Here is a 25,833-nt window from a genome sequence, read left to right on the forward strand (position 1 = left end):
TGTAGCGAGGAGAAACGAAGAGCTGAGACCCTGGGGCGAGGCCTCCGCTCGTGCGTTTTCAAACAGAAAAACAAAGTGTCGGTGGGCCCAGTGTTGGAGAATCCGTGCACCAATATCTGCAACGGGAGCCTCGAACTGCTCACGGCAGCCTGGAAGACTGCACTGGCATTGGTGGTAACTGGATCACCAGCCCCCCATATATGTGTCCTTGCTCAATGGACTCGATTTATTCCGGTCGTCTCGGCGGGAAGAGGAGCAGGCAGGCAGATGCTGTCTCGGCAGACTGGAGCGTTGGCTTGTGGGATATGACGGTCGGGAGGGTTCGTTCGTATCGTTTGCATGTGTCACGGGCTGTGCCCGGCTGGTGGACCCGGTTGTACCGGGTCCGGTGGGTCGTGCTCCGGTGGCAACACCGGCCCCGCTCCGCGGACCCAGAAGCTGCGAGAACATTCCGAGAAGGGCAATATAAGCTCGCACTCGAGGCTACGCCTCGAGTTCAGCTTCTTTCCTCCTAGCTCTAGATAGACAACACCTAGGCACCTGCTTGTTGAATAAACTCCGGGCCAGCCTTTCACATATCTAGAGCTCCTTCTAAATACCGCAAGCTGCAGACTGCTCGTCAGGATGGACCAGCAGAGTGAGAGCCCAAGTCTCCAGCAGCAATGGATTGACCAACGCATTCAAGAAGCGGTCAATGCGACTCTCAGCCCTCTACAGGACCAACTTTCCTTGCTGATGGAGCAACTCGGGCGAGCGCAGCCGCAGAGCGCCGACTTGCAATCGCCGCCAGTGGCACGAGGATTGGGCGAGAGCACGCCTGGCTTGGGCACGCCCTCCCAAAACCTGCGGTACTGGAATGCGGAAACCGTTGCCCAACCCACCCAAGTATGACGGCTCACGGAAGAGCTACTCCGCCTGGGCCAGGCAGATGCGAGACAAGCTGGACCTTGATGCACACTACTACAGTGGAAATCGCGAACTTTGGTACCTCATCAACTCATGTTTGGACGAGCGACCACAGCAAGTGGTCGCTACCTTTTACGCCGCGGGAGGCCCTGGGGTAGCTACGACCCCAAGAGTTCATGCGATACCTCGACCGAACCTACCAGGACAGCAACATCCAATCCCGCGCTGCTGCCACGCTGAGAACTATGCGGCAGCGCGAAGACCAACCTCTCGCGTCCTTCCTTCCCCGATTCGAACAGGCATTAGCTGAAGCCGGGGGAGCAGACTGGCCGGACAGTGCAAAGATCGTATTTCTAGAGAACGCAATAAATGCACGCCTCCAAGAGAGTTTGGTCACAGCCGTCCTACCCGACGACTACCAGGGATGGCTTGCGAGAGTTCAGGAAATTGCGGGCAGATTGGAGAGACTGAAACCCGGTAGGCAGCCGACGTCGACTGAGCGGACGCCTCAACAGCTACCAAGGCAACGACCCAGGAGGAACCGGAGGACCCCGACGGAGATGTTAAGATGACGGACATCAACCGTATTGGCCACGAGTCGAAGGGTCGTCGACATGTCGATAAGAAGCCGAAGGATGAGCGCCGCTGCTATCGCTGTGGTCGGACGGATCATCTTATCGTGGACTGCCCAGCCCAGGTGGTCTTTCCTGGCGAAGGAAGCAACAGCGACCTAAAGCTGCGCGCATGAAGAAGCCCGATGCCGCAGATGATTCGGAATCAACCGCAGCATCCAGTGAGGACGAGTCGGCGGGAAAGACTAGCCCCGGGCGAAAGCGGGCGCCGGGGCCTGCAAAGGCAGACATCCGGGACTGGGAAGCGTTCAAGCCACGAATGAATAGTCGGACTGTATTAGTCAACGCGCGGGTAAACCGAGGCTATCGAATACGCGCCCTTGTCGACTGTGGATGTGACTGCTATGCCGTGATCGACGAAGCCCTTGTTCGGAAGCTGCGGATACCCTTCGTCGACTCGAAACCACGAGAAATTGGGGATTCTCAGAGTCAGCGAAGAGTGTCATATCCCCAGGGTCGTGGCTGTTGTGGTCGAGACAGCTGGATTTGACGAACGTGTCTTTGCATACGTGATCCCAAGCCTGGGCCAGGACATGTTCCTCGGCCGGCCTTGGATGGAGAGAAATCACGTCGTGTACGATGCTGCCAAGCAGCGAATGTACCATGGGAGGGCAGGTGTGACGATACGCCTCATTGGGCAGGAAGAGCCCGCCAAGATACGCGCGATTCGAAGCGCAAGACTCGTGTCGGCAGCCGTATTCACGGCGGAGTGTCGACGCGCAAAGAGACGCAAGAAGTGCAACGCGATCTCGATTCATGCAATCAGTTTGTCGGATATAGAGAGGGCGCTTCAGCCGAAGCCGCCAGTCGATCCGAGCGAGAAGGTCCCGGCAGAAGTGCTGAAAGAATTCCGCGACCTATTCTCACCAGGAGAGGCAATGAAGCTGCCGCCACATTAGGGCTGATATTTGAAGATTTTGAAGTCGAATCGGCCTCGGGACCCTTGAATTGAATGAAGCCGAATCGGGTAAGGTCTTCAAATTCGATGAATCAAAAATCAGGAGTCTTTATTCAATTCATTCATCAAAATCTTGAATGAATGGCGATATGGTCGAAATATACGGTGAAAAAGGATCACCCCGCTTCGCAGCTGCCAGCCAAGGGGGCATACAGGGAGGAATGGGCTAATGCCCAAAGCCACCCACCAAGGGCCTCCCTTTTCTTTCTGAGCAGTGTCAGAAACAGCGGTTCTGCGGCTCGTCCGAATGAGGAAGGTGGCAACGATAGTGGGCACACAGAAGAGGTCAATTGGAGCTATATGCACGGCTGTGTGTGTGTAAAGGCGATGTGTGTGTTGCCCCCTTCCGGCTAGGAATGTGCCCCTTTTGGGCCCGCAGAAATCTCGGCTGAATGCCCCACGTGACCTGGCAGGTGACCCATGCCGCCCTTCCTGCTGCGCCGTTCCAACAAGCAGACACACACGTACACATCAAGAAACAAGCTGCTTTGACCCCCATCATACCTGTTGGCAGGGCTCGAGCATGAGACAAACTGGGAACGTCGTTCAACCGGTGTGTCGTATTATGCTATGAGGATTGTCTTCTATCTAGGAGGAGAGGCCAGCGTGGAAGATATAGCCACGCAAGCCTCAGCCGCACACGTGACCCTAAGGCCACATGCTGACCGTGTGATCTAGATACAATTGACGAGCATGATTCCCACAATACCAATAGATTCCACAATGCACTTTCCCATTAGGCACGCCACAGAACCACCGTTCTGACAGGAGCAAGGGTTCGCCCGCGCGGACATGGTAACTTCGAAATCGGCCGCCCATGCGATGACGCACTGCGTATTTAAAAGTCTGTTGTGCGTGTTTCAGTTGGATTCCGCCGTCACACTCCACTGGGAAAATCCCAGTGGGTTGGAAGTGGGGTAGTTAGGGCGTCCATATATGTTGGTATAACGACCCTAACAGTGCCTGATACGCCCACCGTTTCAGCAGTCTTGCCACCCTATACGGAGTATCAAAAAAACCATGAAGCTTATGAACAGTGCCATTTTATAATGCACACCATTTAAATGTAGTATCACTCGAATGTTCTGGATTTTCTGGTTCGGGTGATATAACTCTCGATATCTGTGCTTAACATTTGCTCAAGAAATGCCACATCATCCTGAAGGCAATAAATAGATCGGTCATTTGCTACTTGCAAAACTACATCTCAAGCACAGATTAAGCTCGGCAGCCCAAATTTTTGAAATATAATACAAGACTTATACCGTTAAACAGCCTCCGGCAAACTGATTAGAAAAACGCGTTCAGATCCCTCAACGTCTCAATACTGCGCGAACAATTGGACGTGACACGAATTGCGTCATCTCGCGATTTGGAGACTGTTAGGGACTTATCTACTCATCGAGCCCAATATGACTGCTACTTGCTTGTCCACACAAACTAGCCCGATCAGAAAGTACCGAAACATCTGCATGATAAGGATATGTTGTGCCAACTAGCCGCGTTTAGACGCGTTATTCGCGCTCAATTGACCACCTGTTAATTCTACTGTCGGAAAGACACGGTCGTCAGCCCATCCCACATTTTTGCCTGCGTGGCGCAACGGTCTTCGCGACAACTGTCACGACATTATTTTACGACGATCTCGCCTAATTCCTGCTTCGATGTTTCCGACAGCGGCTTCGGGTCGGCCCCCGAATCAACGTCCTGCCCGACGACCTATCCCACCCGTTCAACCTCGACTCCGTTATACTTTATTGTGGGTTATTTGGTGTCGTCCCGACTACCTGTCTCACGTCCATTCTCGAGCCTTTTAGCCTAGACCAGGTAAAACTTCATTACTGTCCAACCGATAGCTAATTATAACATGATACATAGTATGGCCCCTGCTGAATCGAAAACAGCTGCCGCAGCGAATTTCTTTGCTCCTAGGACCCGGCGTAAATTGCCAACGCAGAGTTATGCCCGCATTGAACGCCCTCAATTCAACCCTCAGAATCCCGCGCGCGCGCGCCCTGATCCTAGCACAACTCCGGCTCCTTCGTCCCCTCCGACTGGCGAAGATACAATTATCTGCGCGCCCCCGGGCCATCCTGACTGTGAGTCAGATGATGACATGCCTGACGCGGATACATCAGAGCCGCCATTGAACAGTACCGGTAGTCACATGACGCTCGCAGAGAAAGCCAGACTTATCAAGAAGTGGGCCGACAACAAACAGAAGCATGTTCGCAAGAAGAGAGACAAGAATAGCCACGTTTATTGGTACATGCAGAGGGAAGCCATAGACAGAAGCTTTTACTCAGAGGATAAGGATGGGCCGAAGATCTTCCAAGAGTTCCGGTGGACTTGTATAGAGTGCCTTCAAAATCCTTCTACTCTTCGGAAGATATTCCAGGTCCTTGAATCGAACCGCCGAGGGGTTACCTCTGGCATGGGAGACCATTTAAAATCCCACAGTATTACGAAGGAGTCTCACCACGGTCGAATCAATGGATACGGCCGCGCCATTGGTGGAGGAGATTATACAGAGGTAGATGCATGGAGCGGTCGACCCAGGCAAAGAGCAAGGCTCACGGCAAAGGAGTCTATCCGCCAGTGGTTTGTAAAACACCGACAACCCTTCTCTGTTGTTGAGAACTTGAGACTCCTGCTTTCCAAGAGATGTTCTTGGCTCACAATACAACCTGTGTGTACAGGAGCCGTATAACCTTACGCAATCACATCTACACAGACTTTGTGGAACGCAGAGAGAAGCTGAAGATCGAGCTTCAGTACAATTGTGCTACCATCTCGCTCACCCTTGATATCTGGACAGCACCGAATCGGTGCCTATTTTCGCCATTATTACGCACTGGATTACGCCGGAGTTTGAGGAGAGAGGAGGTTATTGAGTTTATCGAGCTCAAAAATCTCACACTGGCAAACACGAGATAGTTGAGAAGACACTTGAGGAGCTCAGGCTCAAGCCAAAGCTTCTCGCCATTACGGGAGACAACGCCGCCAACAACGGCACGCTCTATTATTTGAAGACCAGACCACATTCCAATTTCCGGGCAAGCTGGTAGATGGTGTGAATATACCCTCATTGTTTGTGTATATGCTAATCTGCGTTCAGGCGAGAATCCTCCTCCTCAACCCCCTGCTCCGGCGGAAGTTCCCACCGAGGCTACTACCGAGGCTCCCGCCGAACCTCCTACCCCCCAAACCTCCTGCCTCCCAAGCCGATAAGTCTGCGATATCAACCCCCTGTCCAGATACAATGGAGGCTTCGGAGGATTGAGGCTCTACAAGTGTGTAACTGTGTACAATCGCGGATTCGAACGCGTTGGACCGATATATTTTGAGGATTCGGCAGAGCTTTTGAAAGTGCTTATTTTCGGTCCATTTGCCTAGGACGGGCGGATCAGTATTTATGTAAGTTAATTTTTGTAATATTCGAGATTATCGAGAGACTTCCCAGAAGGCTATAAAACCATATACTACTTATTGGCGTTTTCGAGGTATCTTTGCAATCGCTTAGGTACACACCAAATTCACTTCGTTTAGGGGATTCCTTCAAACTATTCATGAATGGCCTGAATTGGCCCAAACCCAACTTGAATCGCGAAAATTGGAGCTTGAAGATTTTGAATCAAGATCCAAAAAATTCAATTCATTTGATTCATCCTTCATTCAAAATCTTCAAAAAATTCACCTTCGTCTATCACCCCTACGCCACATCGACCGGGTGTGGATCATGAAGTCAACCTGCAGCCTGACAAGAACGGCAACGAGCCACCCCTTCCGTGGGGCCCACTCTACAACATGTCACGAGAAGAGCTGTTGGTCTTGCGAAAGACCCTGAAAGACCTGCTGGACAGAGGATTCATCCGAGCGAGTAGCTCAGCGGCTGCCGCGCCGGTGCTGTTCGTGCGGAAGCCGAATGGAGGGCTGCGATTTTGTTGCGACTACCGAGCGCTGAATGCAATCACCAAGCGCGACCGATACCCACTGCCCCTCATCGCGGAGACCCTGCAGAATCTGGCCAAGGCTAAGTGGTTCACCAAGTTGGACGTGGTGGCCGCTTTCCATAAGATCCGCATGGCTCCGGGACATGAGGGAAAGACTGCATTTCGCACGAGGTTTGGGCTCTACGAGTGGCTCGTGTGCCCTTTCGGCCTGAGCGGCGCCCCGGCATCATTCCAACGATACATGAACAGTGTATTGCGCGAATGGCTGGACGACTTTGTCACAGCGTACCTGGATGATGTACTGATCTACTCGAGCGGTTCGAAGGCGGATCATGAGGCTAAGGTGCGACGAGTTCTCCAAGCACTCGCCGACGCTGGGCTGCACCTAGACCCAGCGAAGTGCGAGTTTTCGGTACAAGAGGTCAAATACCTTGGGTTCATCGTCAACGCAGGGAAAGGAATCGCCTGCGACCCCGAAAAGCAGCGCGCCATCCGCGAATGGGAGGCCCCGACCACGGTGAAGGGTGTCAGAAGCTTTCTGGGCTTCGCCAACTATTACCGGATCTTCATCCCCGACTATGCCAAGATCACGCAGTCTCTGGATGCCCTGCTTAAGAAAGGAACTGCCTTTCATTGGGGACGAGCGGAGAACGAGGCGTTTCAGGAGCTGAAGCGACGATTTTGCGAGTCACCGGTGCTCAAGCAGTGGGACCCGAGCCTCCCGACCTTTTTGGAGACGGATTGCTCAGGCTACGCATTGGGAGGCGTCCTGTCGCAGGAAGGCCCAGATGGACGTCGACACGCATGCGCCTTCTTCTCGAAGCGACTTTCGCCAGCGGAGTACAACTATCCCATTCACGACAAGGAGATGCTTGCCATCATGAGATGTCTCGACAACTGGAACGCCGAACTTAGGAGCTGCGGCCCATTTACAATCCTTACCGATCACCGCAACCTGGAGTATTTCATGACACGCCAGAAGCTCACGGAACGGCAGAGCCGTTGCCGAATTGTCCCAGTTCGACTTCAAGCTCGAGTATCGACCGGGAAGCGAGGCTGTCGTGCCTGATGCGTTGTCCCGCCGTGAACAAGACAAGCCACAGGGCATTGACGACGAGCGGGAACAAGGAAGAATGATACAGTTGATACCGGATAGTGCCATTCCATCATCGACAAGAGCATGTATCAACGCGATGAGTTCTGACTGTTCAGAGGCATCCACCCTGCCGAAGATGAAGGTCTTCGAGGTAGCGGACCTGCAGCAACTCTGGGACGAAACGGTGGCGAAGGACTCGATATTCCGGGCAGCCTATAAGGCAGTCCGCGATCGCGAGCGTGCCTTCCCGCCCTCGCTGGGCCTGAAGATCCAGATTTCAGAATGTGCGATCGACGCAGGCAAAAGGCTGACATTCAGAGACCGTATTTGGGTGCCGGGTGGATCCGGAGAGGAGGGTAACCAGGAGGAAGCTGAGAAAGACCAGTTGAGAACCCGCATTGTGCAGCAGTCGCATGACTCTGTTGCGACCGGTCATCCCGGCAGGGAAGGTACGCTGGCTATTGTGGCTCGGCGATTCTACTGGCCTGGGCAGTCCCAGCTGGTTCGCCGGTACGTAGCCAATTGCGACACCTGCGGCAGAGCACACATCTGGCGCCAGTCGAAAGGGATTTCTCAAGCCTCTGCCGATTCCAGATCGACCCGAAGCCATTTGTCCATGGACTTCATCACAGATCTGCCGCCTACTGGACCGAGCAAGGCAAGGTACCTGTGGGTGATTGTGGACAGACTGACAAAGGCTGTGACCCTCGAGGTGATGGACAACATGGAAGCTGAGCCGTGTGCAAACCGTTTTCTCCAGTGTCATTACCGATTTCACGGAATGCCACGGTCCATCGTCAGCGACCGCGGGAGCAACTGGCTAAGTAGGTTCTGGAAGAGGTTCTGCCGTCTTGCAGGTGTCACGCAGAAATTGAGCACGGCCTATCATCCTCAGACGGACGGAGGCCAGAGAGAATGAACCAGGAGATCGAGGCCTACCTGAGAGCCTACGTGTCGTACGTGCAGGACGACTGGGAGAACTGCTCCCTGCCGCGCAGCTGGCACTCAACAATCGTGAATCCGCAGCGACCAAGATCAGCCCCTTTTTCGCTGAGCATGGTTACCACGTCGATCCCATCAGCGTCGAGGAATCGGAAGAGCCACCGAGGCATAGAGAGGAAAGCAGAGCTGATAGCCTACTCAGTCGCCTGCAGGAGGTCAATGAGTACATGCAAGCAGTGATGGCCTCCTCACAGCAACAACAAGAAGAGGCTGCCAACGCAAAGCGACAGCCTGCGGAGCGATTTGAAGTTGGTGACAAGGTGTGGCTCTCGATGGCAAACTACAGATCGCCACGACCGTGCAAGAAGCTCGACTGGCTGCATCACAAGTACACAGTCACGAAGGTAATTAGTTCGCACGTTGTTGAGCTCGATGTTCGTGGCTCAATTTACCCGCGATTTCATGTTGACCTTTGCGGCGGGCGCATCAAGATCCGGCTCCTGGCCAAAGGTAGATGACGCACAGCCACCACCGGTACAAGATGAGTCCGGCACGGATCTGTGGATGTCGACGAGATCCTCTGCGCGAGATGGAAGAAGCGCGGACGAGGGAATTCAGGCAAGCACTAGTGCGATGGACGGGCTACGCAGAGCCGACTTGGGAGCCAGTTGAGTGGTTGCAAGGAACAATTGCGATGAAGGCATTCGAGGACAAGTACGGGCCAATCAAGACCAATGATGGCCCTAGGAGAGGTACGAGACGCTGGCAGGAACGCAAGAACCCCGCAGACGCCGACCTGGTCGGAGGGGACAAGGGGTAATGTCACGGGCTGTGCCCGGCTGGTGGACCCGGTTGTACCGGGTCCGGTGGGTCGTGCTCCGGTGGCAACACCGGCCGGCCCGCGGACCCAGAAGCTGCGAGAACATTCCGAGAAGGGCAATATAAGCTCGCACTCGAGGCTACGCCTCGAGTTCAGCTTCTTTTCCTCCTTAGCTCTAGATAGACAACACCTAGGCACCTGCTTGTTGAATAAACTCCGGGCCAGCCTTTCACAGCATGGAAGTCGTGGCTCTCGAGGAGCAAGCGTAGAGTCGAGCCTGGACCACCGAGAGGCCATGTTAGCATCTGGTAATCTGGCTCCAAAGGGAGAGAGCGAACTTGGTAATGGCGAGGAAAGATGGGCTTCAGTGCGTACCTTGCTTCCAGCCTGTAAACTGGAGTAGGCCTGCAGACTGGAGCAGGCCAGAGGGCTGGCTCGACCGAAAAGTGCCCAGCCGCGGACTCTGCTGCCTCTAATTTCTCAAGTTCTTATTCTGGCTTCTTCCCATCGGCCGTTGGGAAGCCGTCAAGTGGAAGGGGGCGACCCAGTCGGCTTTTCTGCTGGAAAATCAACAAAGCCGCCGCACTTTGATTTCTGTCTGCGAGAGCATCTCTCTCTAGTCTCTGTAGCAGCCTTTGGAGGCGCTGTCATGAAGTATTACTGACCTGGCGTTGCTCTTTGGATCGTTCGTCGATTTTCGGCGGTTTCGGTCGCTTCCAGTCACAAGAACTGCCTCTGGACGTGATCGGGACATGGAGGGAGCGACACATACTTTGGTCGAGTGCCTTCTCCCAGGCCACCCCTGCCAGACTCCGTAGTGGTATCCAGAGCGCAAGGAGGCGTGTTTGGCCCTGATCAAGGCCAGGCGGATGCTTTCAGATTGTGACGTGCTCTCCCAGTGCCGCTTGTCAAGGCCGTCTTGGACAAACGTGAGCAAGTACTGCTGTGGGTAGCCGAAGAGCAGGGTCGTGCAGCGATGACAAGGAAGAGTCTCTGGTCACAACAGCTCTTACCAGTCTCCTTCTACCAGGAATTTCAGACGGCCCTGTGACGAGACAAATCCCCTCACCCCTTTTCTACGAGGGCAACTTCCAAATTGACAGTTGGCCCGTGAGAAGCTTCATGGAACAGCCTGACAGTTTTCGTCTCTTGAGTAGAGCCATGCCCGACCTGCAGGGGAGGAAATTACAGCGCTCGGCCCCTGAGCCAGGTAAACGCCAGGCACGCGGGCAGCTTGCAAACTGCTCGCGGCCAGCTCACGGCGCCCATGATTAAGACAAGGGATATTTTCTTCATGCAATTTGATCTACAAGCTCTAGAGAACCGTACTTGTCCAGACTTCTCTTCACAATGCTTCCCAAGCGAGCAAGGAGAATGGTCGAGGAGGAGCTGGGGTACAGCCACCGCCGGCCATCCCAAGGCGACGGACAATCAGGGCTCCCGCTATTCTGCAGCATTGAATCACTCGACGGGTGTTTCAGCCAGTTTGGTGGCCTGCCATTGATGCTTGATTCAGCGTCTCTCTTTGCTTTTCATTTTTCTGGTCAACGCTCTGGGCTTGGAGACGAAAGCACCATCTTACCCCCCATTTTGTCGACGCCAAAGAAACGCGATTTGCCAGCACCGACGAGGCCAAGACTCGCCTTGGTACTCGCTTCTTGTCGACTGAAGTTTCGACCTTGCCATCCAACAATGGCCCTGCTAGTGCAAAGTGCTGAGTCCGAGCTCCCGCCGTTCGATTTCGGCACGATTTCCTGCCCACGATCGATTCAATACAATGTCCAGCCGCGTCTGGGGAAAGAGGAGGCTGCAAATTGAGAAACAAGGGGGATACCGGGAGCCAAGACAAACTTCAGAGCTGGTGGAACTGCGTCCTCGTAGGCTTCACGAAGATGAACAGCACAACACGCCGGCCGTGGAATGTTGGAGATGGAAATACGAAGCTTCAATACATTTGATGGATGCTCTGCTCTTTGAGCCTTCGTCCGTAGATCTGTTCCTGAGCCCTCTGTAACGCACCTGAAGTGCCTCTAGGCTCATACCGGCAGCCTCCAGCCCTGGACCTTGCCGCGGATCCTCAAGGATTCCCCAGATTGTGCCCACCGGGGAATATCCCCAGCCAAGATGTAGATGTGCCCCTTGGCCCCAGTCTCGCAGTTTGAAGCAATCCATATGTAGCCTCTCGCGTCGTCTGTATGATTTCTACCCTGGCTGCGATGATCTCCTCTCCAGCATCTTGACGAGTGCCTACCTGTGGTGTTTTGCGGCTCTGGGATGTGCGTTCTCGCAGCCCTGGTCGCTCGGTCGCGCCTGCCACTCGAGGATCCCACGCTCCAACACGGTGACTCTAGTGATGATGCTACTTTTCTCGAGGAAGTAAGCTCAGGGGGCCATAGTAGACAGGCTCTTCTGAGCAAGGGCTTTTCCACGATGCATTGCTGGGTGCCAGGCAAACCTCCACGCCAGCGATCCAGAGTCTACCGACGCGTTACCACGTAGTTTTACGAGCTTCTGGTACTTCTTCCCCCTGCTCCAGGAGGCTGCCCTGAGCATTAACGAGTCTACAGCTCCGGGGGAAGCTTTTAGTGACTACAAAATGCGTCGAGGCGCAACAGTGGTGGACTGGCAGCAAGGTGAGGCCACTATTTTCGTCGTGGGCTCCCTCCTGAGCCTAGGAAAATCAAACTTGCCGCAACAAGTGCTGCACCTGCACGAGGAGGAGCTTCTACAGAGTCAAGCACGGTGACTATCTACTGATGGTCTACAAGAAAGGGGCTACTGTAGTGAATGGCCCTTTGGGCAACTTGTTCAAGCATCACGAAGCCTGCTTGCTGGGCATCACCGAGGGCTGCCTCCCTCCCCTCTACGAGCCTGGCGTGATGGGCTCATGACCTGTTGGGGTGGTTGGCGCAAATGCCTCGTGGCAATGGGCTGTGATTGCAGCTGGCACCTGTTCTCGACACTTCCACGGAGCAAAGCTAGTGTGAAAAGGGGGCCGGGGAGGCGAGCAAAGGGAACAGGACGAGGCACGCAGCAACTCCTGGGCCCAGGTACCCTCGGGAGGAGGAGCATAGGCTCGCCCAGCCAAAACACAGGCAAACACGTCCACAGCCCCCCCCGAGGGGTACTCCCTGGCCTGAACTCATCTCGCCAGGGACCATGTACACGTTGCCCCGAGACGTGAAGCATCCCCCATGACGTCCAGGGGGCCCCACTCTTGCTCGTCTATGCATCACTGCACACCCGAACAACACGCAGCCATTGGCCCGCCTGCCAAGGAAGTTGGCGGCGAAGCCATCGTGCGCGTTCCATCCCATTGACAGCTGCTCGTCGTCGCCTGCCACCTCAGGCATCCGTTCGTCGTCGCCTGTTCCCTCAGGCATCACTTCCTCCCCCCCCAGAGTATAAATACCTCGCCGCTCCCCCCCAAACCTCTTCCTCTTTTCTTCCTCTTTCCTCTTCATCATCTTCATGGCTCGCACATGAACAGCAACTGACCATCTTCGACTTGGTCTTTTGCTGAACAGGCCCAGGCCTGACACTCTCAAGCTTCCCCTCATTTCCTTCTTCCTCTTCTTCATCCTCCAACACATTCACTTCACTCTTTCCTTTCCACATCCCTTCACACACTCGTCAAGTGGCAGCTGGCTAATGGCTTTGTCACATCGACATCCTCTTCAGGACACCTCCTTCCTTGCCCACCTCGGTCGGCACTTCTTCTCTCAAGGCGCTTTAAGCGGGTTAGCGGGCGGGCCATTCCGACTTGATCGATATCAAGCTGAGCTTCATCATTCCCCCCTCCTTTCCTCCCCTTGTCTGATGTGGCCATTGGCTAACTCATCATTGTCCCAGATCCTCTCGATCTCAAGGCGCTTCAAGCGGGTTAGTGGGTGGGCCAATTTTTTCCTCGACATTTTTTGCAACAAGCTGAGTCTCTCTCTCTCTCTCCTTCCTTTGTCTGTCTGCAGTGCTTGTTCCTTCACTGACTTCTTCGTGTCTGAATCCATAGACAGTTCGAGATCACAATCCAGAGCTAAGTCTCGCTCGACTCTTACATTTTTTCCGATCGTGACCGCTGACTTGTTCGACTGCTAGCGACCTGACCTCGTCTGGGTGCCCAATCCAGAGCTAAGTTTCCTCCAAACCTCTGCATGTTTTCCTGCTCATGAACGCTGACTTGACTCTTTCCACCATGACCGCCCGAGCTTCGCGTGATGAGACCTCCAAGACGCGCCCAAACACAGACTCCAGAGTCTGTGTGGCACGCACCCAGTCTGATGAAGCTCCCCGGTCCTTTTCCTTTTGTCATCCATGTTTTTTTCCAGTCTTCGATTTTCAGTATCAAATTTTGTATGCTCTTGTCTTTTGATTTTCATTTGTGTGCTCTTTTGGCAAATTCTTGTTCGGAGTGATGGGCCTTGGAGGTGAGTCTCCCTCTCCTCTTTGGCTGACGTAGAAGCAGGCAGCACTCTTCCAGTGGGAGGGAAGGTGGGCACCAAGGTGAGTGTCCTTCTTCCATTTGGCTGACGCAGAAGCAGGCAACTCTCTCCAAGTGGGAGGGTGGGTGGGCAACAGGTGAGTCCCCCCCCTTGGCAGAACAGATACTAACTTCTCTCCACAGGTTTTTTTTGGCTCCACGGAGCGGGTGGGTGGGCGGCCATTCACTGACATCTCCAGTGTCAAGCTCTTCCAGTGGGAGGGTGGGCGGGCAACAGGTGAGTCCCTTTCCTTGGCAAAACAGATTCTAACTTCTCTCATCACAGGTTCTCATGGCTTCAAGGAGCGGGCGGGCGGGCAACAGTGAGTCCCTCCCCTTTTGCAAGACAGATGCTGACTTCCCTCTTCTCACAGGTTCATGCTCTTAGCGGGTGGGCGGGCGGCCAAATGTGAGTCTCCCTCTTTGAGCAAAACAGACGCTGACTTTTCTCACAGGTTCTATGGCTTCAAGGAGCGGGCGGGCGGGCAATTGTGAGTCCTCCCCTTTGAGCATAACATATGCTGACTTCTCCCACAGATCCAATGCTCCTCGGAGCGGGTGGGTGGGCGGCTAACACTTGACTCTTTTTTTTTGAGTCCATGGCTTCAAGGAGCGGGCGGGCGGGAATCTGTAAGCCCCTCCCCCCTTTTTCAGGACAGATGCTGACTTCTCTCACAGATCCAATGCTCCTCGGAGCGGGTGGGTGGGCGGCTAACATTTGACTCTTTTTTTTTGAGTCCAATATCCCTGAGCGGGCGGGTGGTTGGTCAAGGCAAGTTTCTGTCTCTCTCTCATCATGAACTCGAGAACTTGGATGACTTTTTTCTTTTCCCACAGGCCGGTCTCTCCCAGCACGAACGATCGATCTCGATAACAACACATCAGGTCAGAAGCGATGGTGGCTGGAAAGCCAGCGGTGAGTGCTCCCCAGTTCCCAGTTCTTGTTCTCTGATGCTAATCTGTCTCTTCTCCAACTGCTCGCTCGTTGACTTCGACTCGACTTTCGTCATAACGCGACCGACATCAATCGACTTTGACAACAACTCGACACTGTCCAGAGCGACAAGTCAGATTGACTAAAAAGCCAGCGGTGAGTCCTTCCTTCATTCCTTCTGGTTGTCTGGTTCAATTACTAACCTCGTTTTTTCCACAATGCCAAACCGACTTTGACTCGACGCTTCCAAGACCACGACCTCGACCGACCGACTCCGACCGACCGACTCCAACATTTACAATTCGCTCTTCTCCAAGGCGAGAGGCGGGGGTGACGGGGAGGGCAAAGGTGTGTCTTTGACGACCGAGCGACTTTGACAACATGCAACTCACTTGTCTTCAAGGCGAGAGCTTAGGCCGACCGAGAGGTCAACGGTACGTTTTCTTTTCTGCTTCTGCTTTCTCTTCTGCTCTGATGTTAACCTGTCTGTTTCTCGCTCCTGGAGGCGGTTGTGGCCGTAAACTTGACGGTACGCTTTCCCCTCCTCCTGTATTCGTTGAGCTCTGATCATACTAACCGCGTCTTATCCCTGATCTGCTCGACTATTTTTCCGGAACACGAGGCGATTGTGACTGAAAAGTCAACGGTACGCTGGCCCCCATCTCCTGATTCTTTGGGCTCTGATCATACTAACCGCGTTTCTCCCCACATTTTGTCGACCTCTTTGCGAGCCAGCGGCGATTGTTCGACAGCCAACGGTACGCTTTCCCGCATCTCTTGATCCCTGGGCTCTGATCATGCTGACCATGATCTTCTCCTCTTTGCGAGCCATCGACAGCTCTATGGTCAACGGTACGCTGGCTCCCATCTCTTGATTTTTGAGCTCTGATCATACTAACCGCGCACATCTCTTCATCGGCCGACTCTTTTTTGTGAAGCGGATGAAAGGTCAACGGTACGCTCTACCCTCTCTCTATAGTCTCTGAGCTCTGATCGTGCTCTTCTTCTTTGCGAGGCATCGATGGCTCAAGGCTCAACACTCAACGGTACGCTTCCCCATCTCTTCGGCTTTTGAGCTCTGATCATACTAACCGCGCTCATCCCTTCATCGGCCGACTCATTTTTGTGAAGCGGGTGAATGGTTATAGGTACGCTCGCCTCTATGTCTCGTCTTTGAGCTCTGATTTTGCTGCTCTTGTCTTTGCCGGGCATTGATGGCTCAATACTCAACGGTACGCTTTCCCGCCTCTTCAGCCTTTGAGCTCTGATCATACTAACCGTTTACTTCCCTACATCGACTCCTTTTGGGGCGTGAGGGTGGCTCAATGGTCGACGGTAAGCTTTCCTGCCACTTCCGTCTTTGAGCTCTGATCATACTAACCGTGAGCCTCCCCAAATCCTTCGATTCTCCTTGCGGCAAGAGGCGAGATGGGCGGAAGCTCAACGGTAAGTTTGTTCCTCTCACTTCCTTCTTCTTTATTTTTGCCCTTCTTTCTCTGGAACTCTGATGCTAACCTGTGGCTTCCCCTCAACGCAACCGATCGATTCGCACGAGTCTCCTCGCAACGCAACCGGTTTCCACGACGACTTCTTCTCCCGACAGATTGACTCAATAACTATTTCCTCGATCCCTTTGAAATTTGAGGTGTTCATTTGCTAACCACGTCACAGGATTCAACAGATTGACTCCATCTCGCCTTTCCCACGACGCGGCCGATCGACCGAATAACCACTTCTCCGGCAACATGACCGACAAGTTCCAGTCTTCTCGCGACTGATTGACTTCAATAACCATTCCCCTCACTCCCCTTGAAACTTTGAGTCGTTCGTTTGCTAACCATGCAACAGGTTCAACGGATCTCCTTCCTTCCGCACGACACGGCCGGCCGATCGATCGATTGAATAACCACTTTCCAACCACACAAACAATCGACTTTTACAACCTTCAGTCTCCTCGCGACTGATTGACTTCAATAAAAACCCCCTCCTGCTTCTCTGAGTTGTCCATATGCCGACCATGCCATAGGTGTCAACAGATGTACTTCACCTCCCTCCCCGACGCGGCCGATCGATCGATTGAATAACCACTTTTCCAACCACACGACCGATCGACCATGACAACTTCCAGTCGCCTCGTGATTGACTGAATTCAATAACTCATCGCTCCTGGTTCTTTGAGTTTTTGTTCATCTGCTGACAATGCCACAGGTGTCGATTCATCCTCCCTCCCACGACGCGGCGGATCGATTGAATAACCACACGACCGACACTACGCCTTTTCTCGAGCTCACACGATCCTTCGGGGGACCAAGTCCCATCTTCTTCGACCACATCGAGGTCAAGGACGCTCAAGCATGTCCGAGACCATACAAGTACATGATGACTTCAGCTGTCCAGACCCCGATGAGGCTGTTGCTGAGGGGCAGAGACACTGAAGCCTGATACACACTCAATTTTTGGAACCTTTTTTGCAAACTTGCAAGCTTTTTTCTCTCAGCACTCCTGATGCCTTAGCATGCTTCCTCCCGCGGTGGTGGGATTGCCTTCATCTCCAGAACATTTGGAAAGTCAATTCTCTCTTGGTTTCTCGCACAAGGCACTTCTGCAAATGATTATTACCAAAATCTTCTCTGTATCCGATCCGTTCCCCTTTGGGGAGAGCTCAATGAAGCGCAGGCGGGTTGGGCTTTCCTGGTCACCTCGCGTTTCGAGCTCGAGATGAGTGAAAAACGCTATGCTATGAGTTCAAACAGAACTGCTCATGTCTTTGTCTTCCTCTGCTTTCTCTTTGGGGTTGAAAACTTTGCTAACATCGTTGATTACATGCACAGGATCCCTCGGTGTCATTGGCGCCATCTCCAGACTATTTGGTAAGTTTCTTGGTCTCTTTGACGGCATGTCTCCCAATGATGATGAACACTCTGCTCTGTATCCGAAAGCATCCCTTTTGGGAGAGCTCACAAACCTGGGCGGGCCTTGCCCGCCCGGAGTTTGAGCGGGCATGACAGGAGCAATCCATGAAAAGAACATCTGAGGGAAAACAGGACTGCTCTTGTTTTTCGTCTTCTTTTTCCTACTCTTCGGTTCTTGCTTACTTCGCTAGTGATCGGATTTCCACGGCTCAATGCCATCTCCAGGTTATTTGGTAAGTCCACTGTCTCCTTCTCAAAGCATGCATGCACAATGATTAAAAACCATTTCTGCATCGATCCATGGGACCCCTACGGGGGAAAACTCACGAAGCACAGGCGGGCTTGCTCGTCTGTTGTTTCGAGTTGGAGATGAACGCGCGTAAAAGGCAATATGAGTGCAAATAGGCGTGCCTTCTTCTTTTTCTTTCTCTTTTACCGCTTTTCACGTTTTGGAAGCATGCTAATTCGTTTTTACACACCGGGATTATCAGTCACGTCTTCGTACCAAGCGAGCAAGCGAGCGAAACGAAACGAACATCTACACATGGACAGGTCTTAGGGTGAAAGAGCATGGAAAAGGGGTTGAGATTGTTTGGAGCATAAAAGATGCAAACACAAGAAATCAGCACACACTTCATGCGCGTTTACTTTGCCTTCAACCGTGTTCTTTTGTCTTGGCCCCTCTTCCAAAGTTCTACAGTCACTCTGCTTGGCGTTGGTAAGAAAGGAAAATAAGTTTAATGGCACAATTGAATTCAGTCATACTTGCAATCCGCTGTTGTTTTTGGTGCTGATGCCTCTCAACTGCATCTGGCTGAAGATACAGCACTATCGTGCCATGGTCATAGCAATGCTTTGCTGGTCAGCATTCAACAGCCATTCTTGTCGTTGTGCCTCTCGGCTGCCGGTGGTAGTCAAGATGCCGTTCCACCTGGGATTCAAACCGATGCTTCCGGAAAGCAGTCGTTATCAAACAAACGGACCGCCTCAGAAACACGCGGAATGAGGGCATTGTTGAGGAGGGGCGAATCGTTTACGTTGTGTGACCTTTCCGGGTCAGTGAAACGAAATTACCCCCTGTTGATGCTGCAAAGGCTCCGTTTGAGCAAAAATACTATGAATGGGATTGTGGATTCAGTACTGGTGACTATAGCCGCTAGATGGCTGTTACAGGGTGCCGAGTTGCTGCGACATTCACTCCGCAATGATAGCTGCAGCAAGAATCTCGCCACGGAATTCACTGCATCCCTTCGGGTACTTGAATCAACTTCGTGTTGATCCTCAATTTTACCCCCTCTCCCCTTTTTCTTACCACCCGTCCCAGTCGAGCCCGGTCAGTCACGCTCTTTGACCCGACATCGATCCAGCAGCTGCAACCACAACGTGCAGTGTCCACTCCAGTACCCAGACGCAATTCGCACAGCTCTTCTCCGAATCCGCGTTTCCCTGAATTGAGAGCGTCAGAAACAGCTTTTCGCGATGGCGGCCGAGAACCTCACTCCAGCTCTGACCCGTATGATGCTGTCGGGCGACTTCAGTGATCTGAAGTTTACTTGCAAAGGGAAGGACTTCAAAGTCCACAAGGCTATTGTCTGCGCCCAGTCGCCGGTCATAAAAGCTGCCGTCCAAGGGGGCTTTGAGGTGTGTTTGCTGTGCTCGGAGCTCAAAGCTATTTCGATCCTTTGACTGACTTGGAAATGCAGGAATCACACAAATACGTCATCAACATGGACAAGTTCCATACCGAAACCGTCAAGCAGCTGGTAAAGTTTATGTACTCTGGCGATTACGACGCCTCCGAGCATCTGCATGAAGCTCCTATGCCAGACGGTGCTGCAGACAGGCATGGTAGTCATGGAAAAGGTATATGGATTATTCCGACAATTAGGGCTTCGGAGACTGACAGCACAGTAACTAATGCTTCGCCAAATGGGAAAAATCCCGACTCGTTTGCTCAATTTGAGCCGTCGCTGCCGACAGCCGCCACTGCCGCGTCCCTCATTCATCACGTTCATGTCAACTGCATCGGCGACTACTACGCAATCGATGCCCTTGTGTCGCTGGCGGACTCGAAGATCAAACGGATTATTGATCTACAGGGCAAAGACAAGACTTGGGTTTCAAGTCTTCCTACAATGACCCAAGAAGCACTGGAGTGGACGGGAGACAACGAGCTGCTGGAGATCCTAGCGTCAGCGACTGCGGAAAACATTTCGGCTCTCGTTGGCACGTACGAGTTCAAGAGTCTCAAGCCCATCACGGATTTTTCGCTCAAGGTGTTGAGATACTGCGATGAAAAGATCCGGGGCCTAGGTGAGGAATTGCAGCAAACTAAGCTTCAAGTTCAGAGTCTCGAATCGCGCTTGGCCATCGAGGCTTCTGCATACCAGGTGATGACGATGGAAAAGAGCGCCGAGAAATCCGCGTTCGACCGGTGCCTTCAAACCTTGCGAAAGACAAGACGTTGCAGAAACGTGAACTGCGACTCTGTGTTCGGGTGCTATATCGATCCAGAGGAGCGTGTCCTTCGTTGCCAGGGGTGCAAGTGCAAGCACAAAGATTGACGCGAATTGGGCGGCAATCAATGGGGTAGAGCAAGGTGCTACGATATTAACACATCGTAGCAGATGAGTTTCTCCGTTAGCTAAAGGTAGTCGAACAAAAAGAATTTCACGAGTGCTTATTCTTTGCGGATTTTCAGGTCAGTCCTTGACTCTCGAAATTAGTACTTGAGAGCTGCTGAATCTCTGGAGGGATTGAATTATCACGGCTCTTTCCTGGCTTTGAGAAGCGGCTGCGTCATGAGCATCACCCCAGGCACGTCTGGTCCCCCCTTGAGCTTCCTCCATAAAGCAGCATGACACGTCAAGTTTTCTTTCAGTTCCTTCCCTGCGCCCAATAATTCAACGTTGAGTTTTATTTGTTCGTCCCATTTGTACTGGCATTCGAACTTGTCGGTCATCATCTACTGTGACGACTCCTCGGGAATGTGTAGATGGAAAGCTGAGCTACGCGTGCCCGCTTGCAGATAATCCCGTGTATCCTCGTAAATAGACGGCTCTCGGCTAGAAGTATATGCTATTAATACCTGCAAGCATGCATGCGAAGATATAGAAGAAACGTTAATTCATGCAAGTTAAAAAACAAGAACCAAATCCTCTGACTACATACCCCTGGGCAGGCCCCTTCTGTCTGATGTCGAGAATGGACGACCTTGACTAGATTTGGGGAGATACGCCAAGACTAGGAAACAACAAATCCTCCGGCAACTTCTGAACTATATGCGGTAATGATAATCCGGGCTCAAATACCATCTTTGAATAGAATATATATGGACAGAAGCTATTCTTAGAAGTATCCATTGCAAAAATTATAAACTCTCCGTGCTGAGCCGTGTGTAGGCAAGGCTTGGTGTGCTTTGATTTGTGCTGTTTGTGGCTCCAGCCATGAAGGACAGTTGTCTATCCGGTGTTTCAAACTCAGCAACCCTGGACGAATAGTAAGCGGTGATGGTGCGGCGGAGATTCAAATGCATTAGGTTGTCCTGATAATACCGTTGCATGCTTCAATATTTTGAAAGGGTCAAGCCCGCGAGTAAGATGATCGTGTTCTCCAACCCTCGAATCAAATTCAGGAGCTTTCTAAGGCCTCTGAAACTACTCAGCGTCGACGGGGATAGCTTCTCTGCAGTTCAAAGGAAATTCAGTATCAATGATGTTGTTTGAGCCCGTCGCGGAAGATGGGATTCCGCCGGCGGGTCCGGGTAAGGGGAAAGGGGGAGAGAAACCTGGAGTGGACGGATGGGTATGTATAAATGCAGTGCAAATTGACCCATGCCGATATTTCTGAGAGAAATTGGGCCTGTAGCCGTTTGTGAGATCTATGATCTCTTATTGCCAGAGTCTTGACAAGACAGTGGCCCAAGAATCGCCTGCAGTGGGGGCCATGCGATGGTGCGTTCCAGTCCTCATCCACGACCCGGTCTCTTCGTATTCCAATTGCCGATGACTCCTGTTGAGACGTGTACTCTTATTCGTATGCCCGTTGGTCGAGATGCATACTTGGCTCGGTCGGCCGAGGGCCGCCAGTTGCTGGAGCTGGGCCTAGTGTCGCAGGGCTGGCGCTGAGCTCGAAGCTTGTGGACTTGGGTGAATGCTTGAAACACCCGCAAGAGAGGACTTGCGGGTGATGACGACGATAACGGGTGTCTCCGGCTGTGGCTCGTCTCCATTGGAATTTGTTGGTTGCAGCACGAACGGGCTGAGGTAGGTAAGACGAAGAGCTGGCGTTGGAGAAACGCAAAGCGGCGTAAAACGAAGACGGGCGTCAAGACCGGTAGAGCTCTAGGACTCGGGAAGCTGGTGGGACTGCCTAGAGCAACATGTCAGTGATCGTCGATGTCAAGAAAGACCAGAATTTGAAAAAAAGGGAGGGGAGGGGAGAGGGGGGGCAAAAGAAGGCCAGCCGGCTGCACGAGCTCGGCTGCTTGGCGAGAATCAAAGATAGAAACAAAAAGACATGAACCTGGCCAGAGGTCAGGCCAGGGCCCAAAGCCATTGGTGGATTATGTTATGGACTCAGCCTTTGTGCTGCCCCGTGCCGTAACGATTTGCCGCAGCTTCTACCCACTGCAGAATCGGTCCCTGGTAACCACTGAGACCGACACAGTAAAAACCACCAAGAATCACAGCAATTCTGCCCCTTGGAGTCTTCCAGACGCACCAGCAATGCCACGCCTGGCAAGACATACCAAGACTCGAAAGGGGGGAGAGGGCGACTGTCGAAAGCCTCTCTAAAGGAACATCGGGGCTAGAAAGGGAAACGAAGCTGTGCTAGTCAGCAAAACGCGCTCCTCATGCACAAACCCGAGGTCTTTTGAGACCCAGGCCAGGGTATGGCTCCTCTCGCTCCAGTCTCCTCACTGATAGTCAAGCTCGGGGGGTACTTTCCCAGGTCGCTCTCACCATCACAGGCGCCACCTCCGTTGCCCACGTAGCCTGGGCATCAGGATGGCGAATCGAAACAGAAGCCACGACCGATACTTGAGCCAAGCGCCTTCGGCCTGTCGACCTTTCTTGCGTCTCGCTGCGGAATGCTGCCGTGGTCAGTCCTGTCTTATGCTTTTGATTTCCCTCCTCGCCCCGCCTCAGTATAGACGCCTGAGCTGATACATTAATGGCTGGTAGCACCGACCTGCGAGCCCGGGCACTGCACCTCGGGTTGCCCGGGCTGTTGGGGCTGATGAACAACCACGGCAGTGGATCATGCTCGAAACAGGCCCCCAGCTCCCGCTGCTCAGGGCTGCACCAGGGAAGCCGCAGCAAGTCGACCACCGAGACAATATCGTCCGGATCAAACTGCTCTCCACCCTCTCACTTACTTCTCCGGTCATGCAAACGGTACATTCAGCATGGAAACAGCAGCCACGGATGACGGCAGAGTATCACACCTGCCACCGGCCAACGGGCTGGGCTCTTGGAGCAAAACGGTCAAAGATTTGAAATCCCCTGCCCCAAAAAAACATGTAGATGTTACACGAAGCGCCCTAGCATGGAATATGGGCTTTCCCCCCGAGATTGCGACGTTCCTTGGAGGCCTTCAAAGCGGGCAGCGCTCGATGCTGCTCACAGAGTCTGCGGTGGCTCTGCAGAAGGGCTACTTTCGGGCCATAATGACAAGACAAGTCTTTTCCCCCCTTCAAACAAAAACAAGAGTGTCTGGAAACCAATCCAAAAAAAAACATGGCGGGTCGTGAGAATCGAAACGCCAGCTCTTCGAAGCAGCCGTGTGAGAACCGCGACCCTCTTTCCACACAAGCCAGTCAACGAGAAGACAAGCGAGAAGCCCCAGCAATCAAGTGGACGACGCCCCCTCGACTCCTGCGAAACGATAAAATATCTGAAGAAAAAAAGACGGGGACTCTGGTACATGTACAGAGTGCAGAAGAAGAGGATGGCCGGCTGAAGCGTCTGTTTGCCGCTCACAAGGCCAAGTTGCCAACGGTCTACGTCGCCCGCTCTTTTCAAGGTTAGAAACCGTCGTTTGGCGCGGCACGGGTGAGGAAAAAGAAAAGACGAGATTGAAATACCGGCCCCGGAGCCATCAGCAGCCGTGATACCGGTACTCATGCATCCCGACCTCGAATCTTGGCATCCGTCTGTCATTCGCTACACGTGTGCCATGTCTCTCTGCGCCGTCACTTCATACATACACATGCATATACTCTTGTGCTTCCAGCCTGCCTCCCCGGGATAGACACAAAACTCCCGTTTCTATTTCGGGCCGCCCGGGGACACATGCTCGATGCACATGTAGAGGCACATGTATGCACGTAAGCCCATCTCGTTCGCAGCAATGTCTTGCATGTAATCCACTGGCAGTCGTTACGCAGAAACGTGTCTCTTCTATAACAAGCAAGTATTGGAACCGCTAATGAGACCAGGGACTTGAGCAGTAATCTACATGGCGCGATATGGTTTCCTCGCCACCCCAAAGCATCCATTCCCCTCCGGATACACATCAGGATATGCCAAAAAGTGTTGAAGGCCCTTGCAGCTAGGCGCCCGCGCATAACCAAACCATCTAACGTGCAAAAGCCAAAAGACGTGTGGAGCGCCTTGTCGTAGCCGGACAATGCCGGCTTACGGAGTCTTCTTTCCGTCCTCTCTTCTGCTCAAGCGTACAAACGTCGAGTGGAGTTGAGGACAAGTCGAGACGGATCGTCGTTGTCTCGAGGTGTCGCTGGCATGCTCATCTCTGCCTCGTTTAATCGGTGGTGAATCTTTCTGCCTCGTTCCGCTCGCTACCAGCCACGACCGGCCAGCTTCTCCTCGGGCTTCATGCTGTCGCAGTTGATGCCCACCATGGCCTCGCCCAGGCCAGTGCTGCACTCGGCCAGGACCTTGGGGTCCTTGAAGTGGGTGGTGGCTTTGACAATGGCCTTGGCGCGCTTGGCCGGGTCACCCGACTTGAAGATGCCACTGCCGACAAAGACGCCGTCGCATCCGAGCTGCATCATGAGAGCGGCGTCGGCGGGGGTGGCGACACCGCCGGCGGCGAAGTTGACGACGGGCAGGCGGCCCAGCTCGGCCGTCTGGCGCAGCAGTTCTGCGTCGACCTCGAGCTCCCGGGCGAGCTCCCGGATGCGGACCATGCCGCCCTCGGCCAGGGCGGCCCTGGCCTGGGCGATCTGACGGTTAACCGTCTTCATGTGGCGGACGGCCTCGACGACGTCGCCGGTGCCGGCCTCACCCTTTGTGCGGATCATGGCGGCGCCCTCGGCAATGCGGCGCAGGGCCTCGCCGAGGTTGCGGCAGCCGCAGACAAAGGGGGCGGAAAAGGGGCTCTTTTCGACGTGGCTCTCATGGTCGGCAGGGGTCAAAACCTCGCTCTCGTCAATGTAGTCGACGCCAAGAGCCTCGAGGATCTGGCACTCGACAAAGTGGCCGATGCGGGCCTTTGCCATGACGGGGATGGTGACGGCGTCCTGGATCTCGCGGATGACGGCCGGGTCCGACATGCGGGCGACGCCGCCGTCCTTGCGGATGTCGGCAGGGACGCGCTCGAGGGCCATGACGGCGCAGGCGCCGGCCTCCTCGGCAATGCGGGCCTGCTCAGCCGTGGTGACGTCCATGATGACGCCGCCCTTGAGCATCTGGGCGAGGCCGGCCTTGACGGAGAGGGACGAGGGCTTGGCGGCCGCGGCATCGCCGTTGGAGCCGTTGGAAGCGTCGTGGGTCATGTTGGCTGCGGGAGATGCTCGAGGGGACGGAGAGCGTTGGACGAGGTGGAGATATGGCCGTGGTTTATATGGACCGCGGTGTATGTCGGAGCCGGGATGCGGCTGCGAGGAGAGTGAGTCAGCCCTCAGACAGTCACGGCCGGGCAACCGAGCTGTAGGTCCGTCCGTACCGAGACTGTTGGAGGTTTGGATCTTTTCCCTGCGTATGGAGGAGCTTTGCTCCCTGCTTGTTCCTGTATCGTGACGGCGCAGGGTGGATGATGACTGGAAAGTATGGAAAGAATGGTAAGAATGGTAATTGCAAGAGATGGAGGGGCAAGAAAAGAGCGTCCGGGGCGAGAGAGGCGACGATGGCGGAAGACGGATGCCGAAGCCGGGCTCCCATGTATGGGTACCTCTGTACGTGAGTATCCGCCAGCACTTGCTCGGTACTCTGAGGTATATTTCCCATTACCACGGGAA

General features: G+C 53.6%; 4 protein-coding genes across 4 annotated transcripts; 3 read left to right on the forward strand and 1 right to left on the reverse strand.

Moving 5' to 3' along the window:
* Positions 1-6,303: 6,303 nt before the first annotated feature.
* Positions 6,304-7,518, forward strand: HRG_05264 (reverse transcriptase (RNA-dependent DNA polymerase) domain-containing protein; the record flags this gene model as incomplete). Its single annotated transcript, XM_044863735.1, has 3 exons — positions 6,304-6,320; positions 6,381-6,408; positions 6,475-7,518. 3 exons carry the CDS (start codon positions 6,304-6,306, stop codon positions 7,516-7,518), a joined length of 1,089 nt encoding a protein of 362 aa, XP_044720267.1.
* Positions 7,519-7,681: 163 nt separating this feature from the next.
* On the forward strand, positions 7,682-8,464 carry HRG_05265 (integrase core domain-containing protein; the record flags this gene model as incomplete). Its single annotated transcript, XM_044863736.1, has 4 exons — positions 7,682-7,876; positions 7,955-8,055; positions 8,140-8,257; positions 8,306-8,464. 4 exons carry the CDS (start codon positions 7,682-7,684, stop codon positions 8,462-8,464), a joined length of 573 nt encoding a protein of 190 aa, XP_044720268.1.
* Positions 8,465-19,109: 10,645 nt separating this feature from the next.
* On the forward strand, positions 19,110-20,194 carry HRG_05266 (BTB/POZ domain-containing protein; the record flags this gene model as incomplete). The annotated part of the gene is made up of 3 exons (XM_044863737.1): positions 19,110-19,271; positions 19,334-19,473; positions 19,519-20,194. 3 exons carry the CDS (start codon positions 19,110-19,112, stop codon positions 20,192-20,194), a joined length of 978 nt encoding a protein of 325 aa, XP_044720269.1.
* Positions 20,195-24,432: 4,238 nt separating this feature from the next.
* On the reverse strand, positions 24,433-25,371 carry HRG_05267 (SOR/SNZ family domain-containing protein; the record flags this gene model as incomplete). Its single annotated transcript, XM_044863738.1, has 1 exon — positions 24,433-25,371. One exon carries the CDS (start codon positions 25,369-25,371, stop codon positions 24,433-24,435), a length of 939 nt encoding a protein of 312 aa, XP_044720270.1.
* Between the last annotated feature and the right edge of the window lie 462 nt (positions 25,372-25,833).

Source organism: Hirsutella rhossiliensis, assembly GCF_020360975.1.
Source record: "Hirsutella rhossiliensis strain HR02 chromosome Unknown scaffold00005, whole genome shotgun sequence".
NCBI lineage: Eukaryota > Fungi > Ascomycota > Sordariomycetes > Hypocreales > Ophiocordycipitaceae > Hirsutella > Hirsutella rhossiliensis.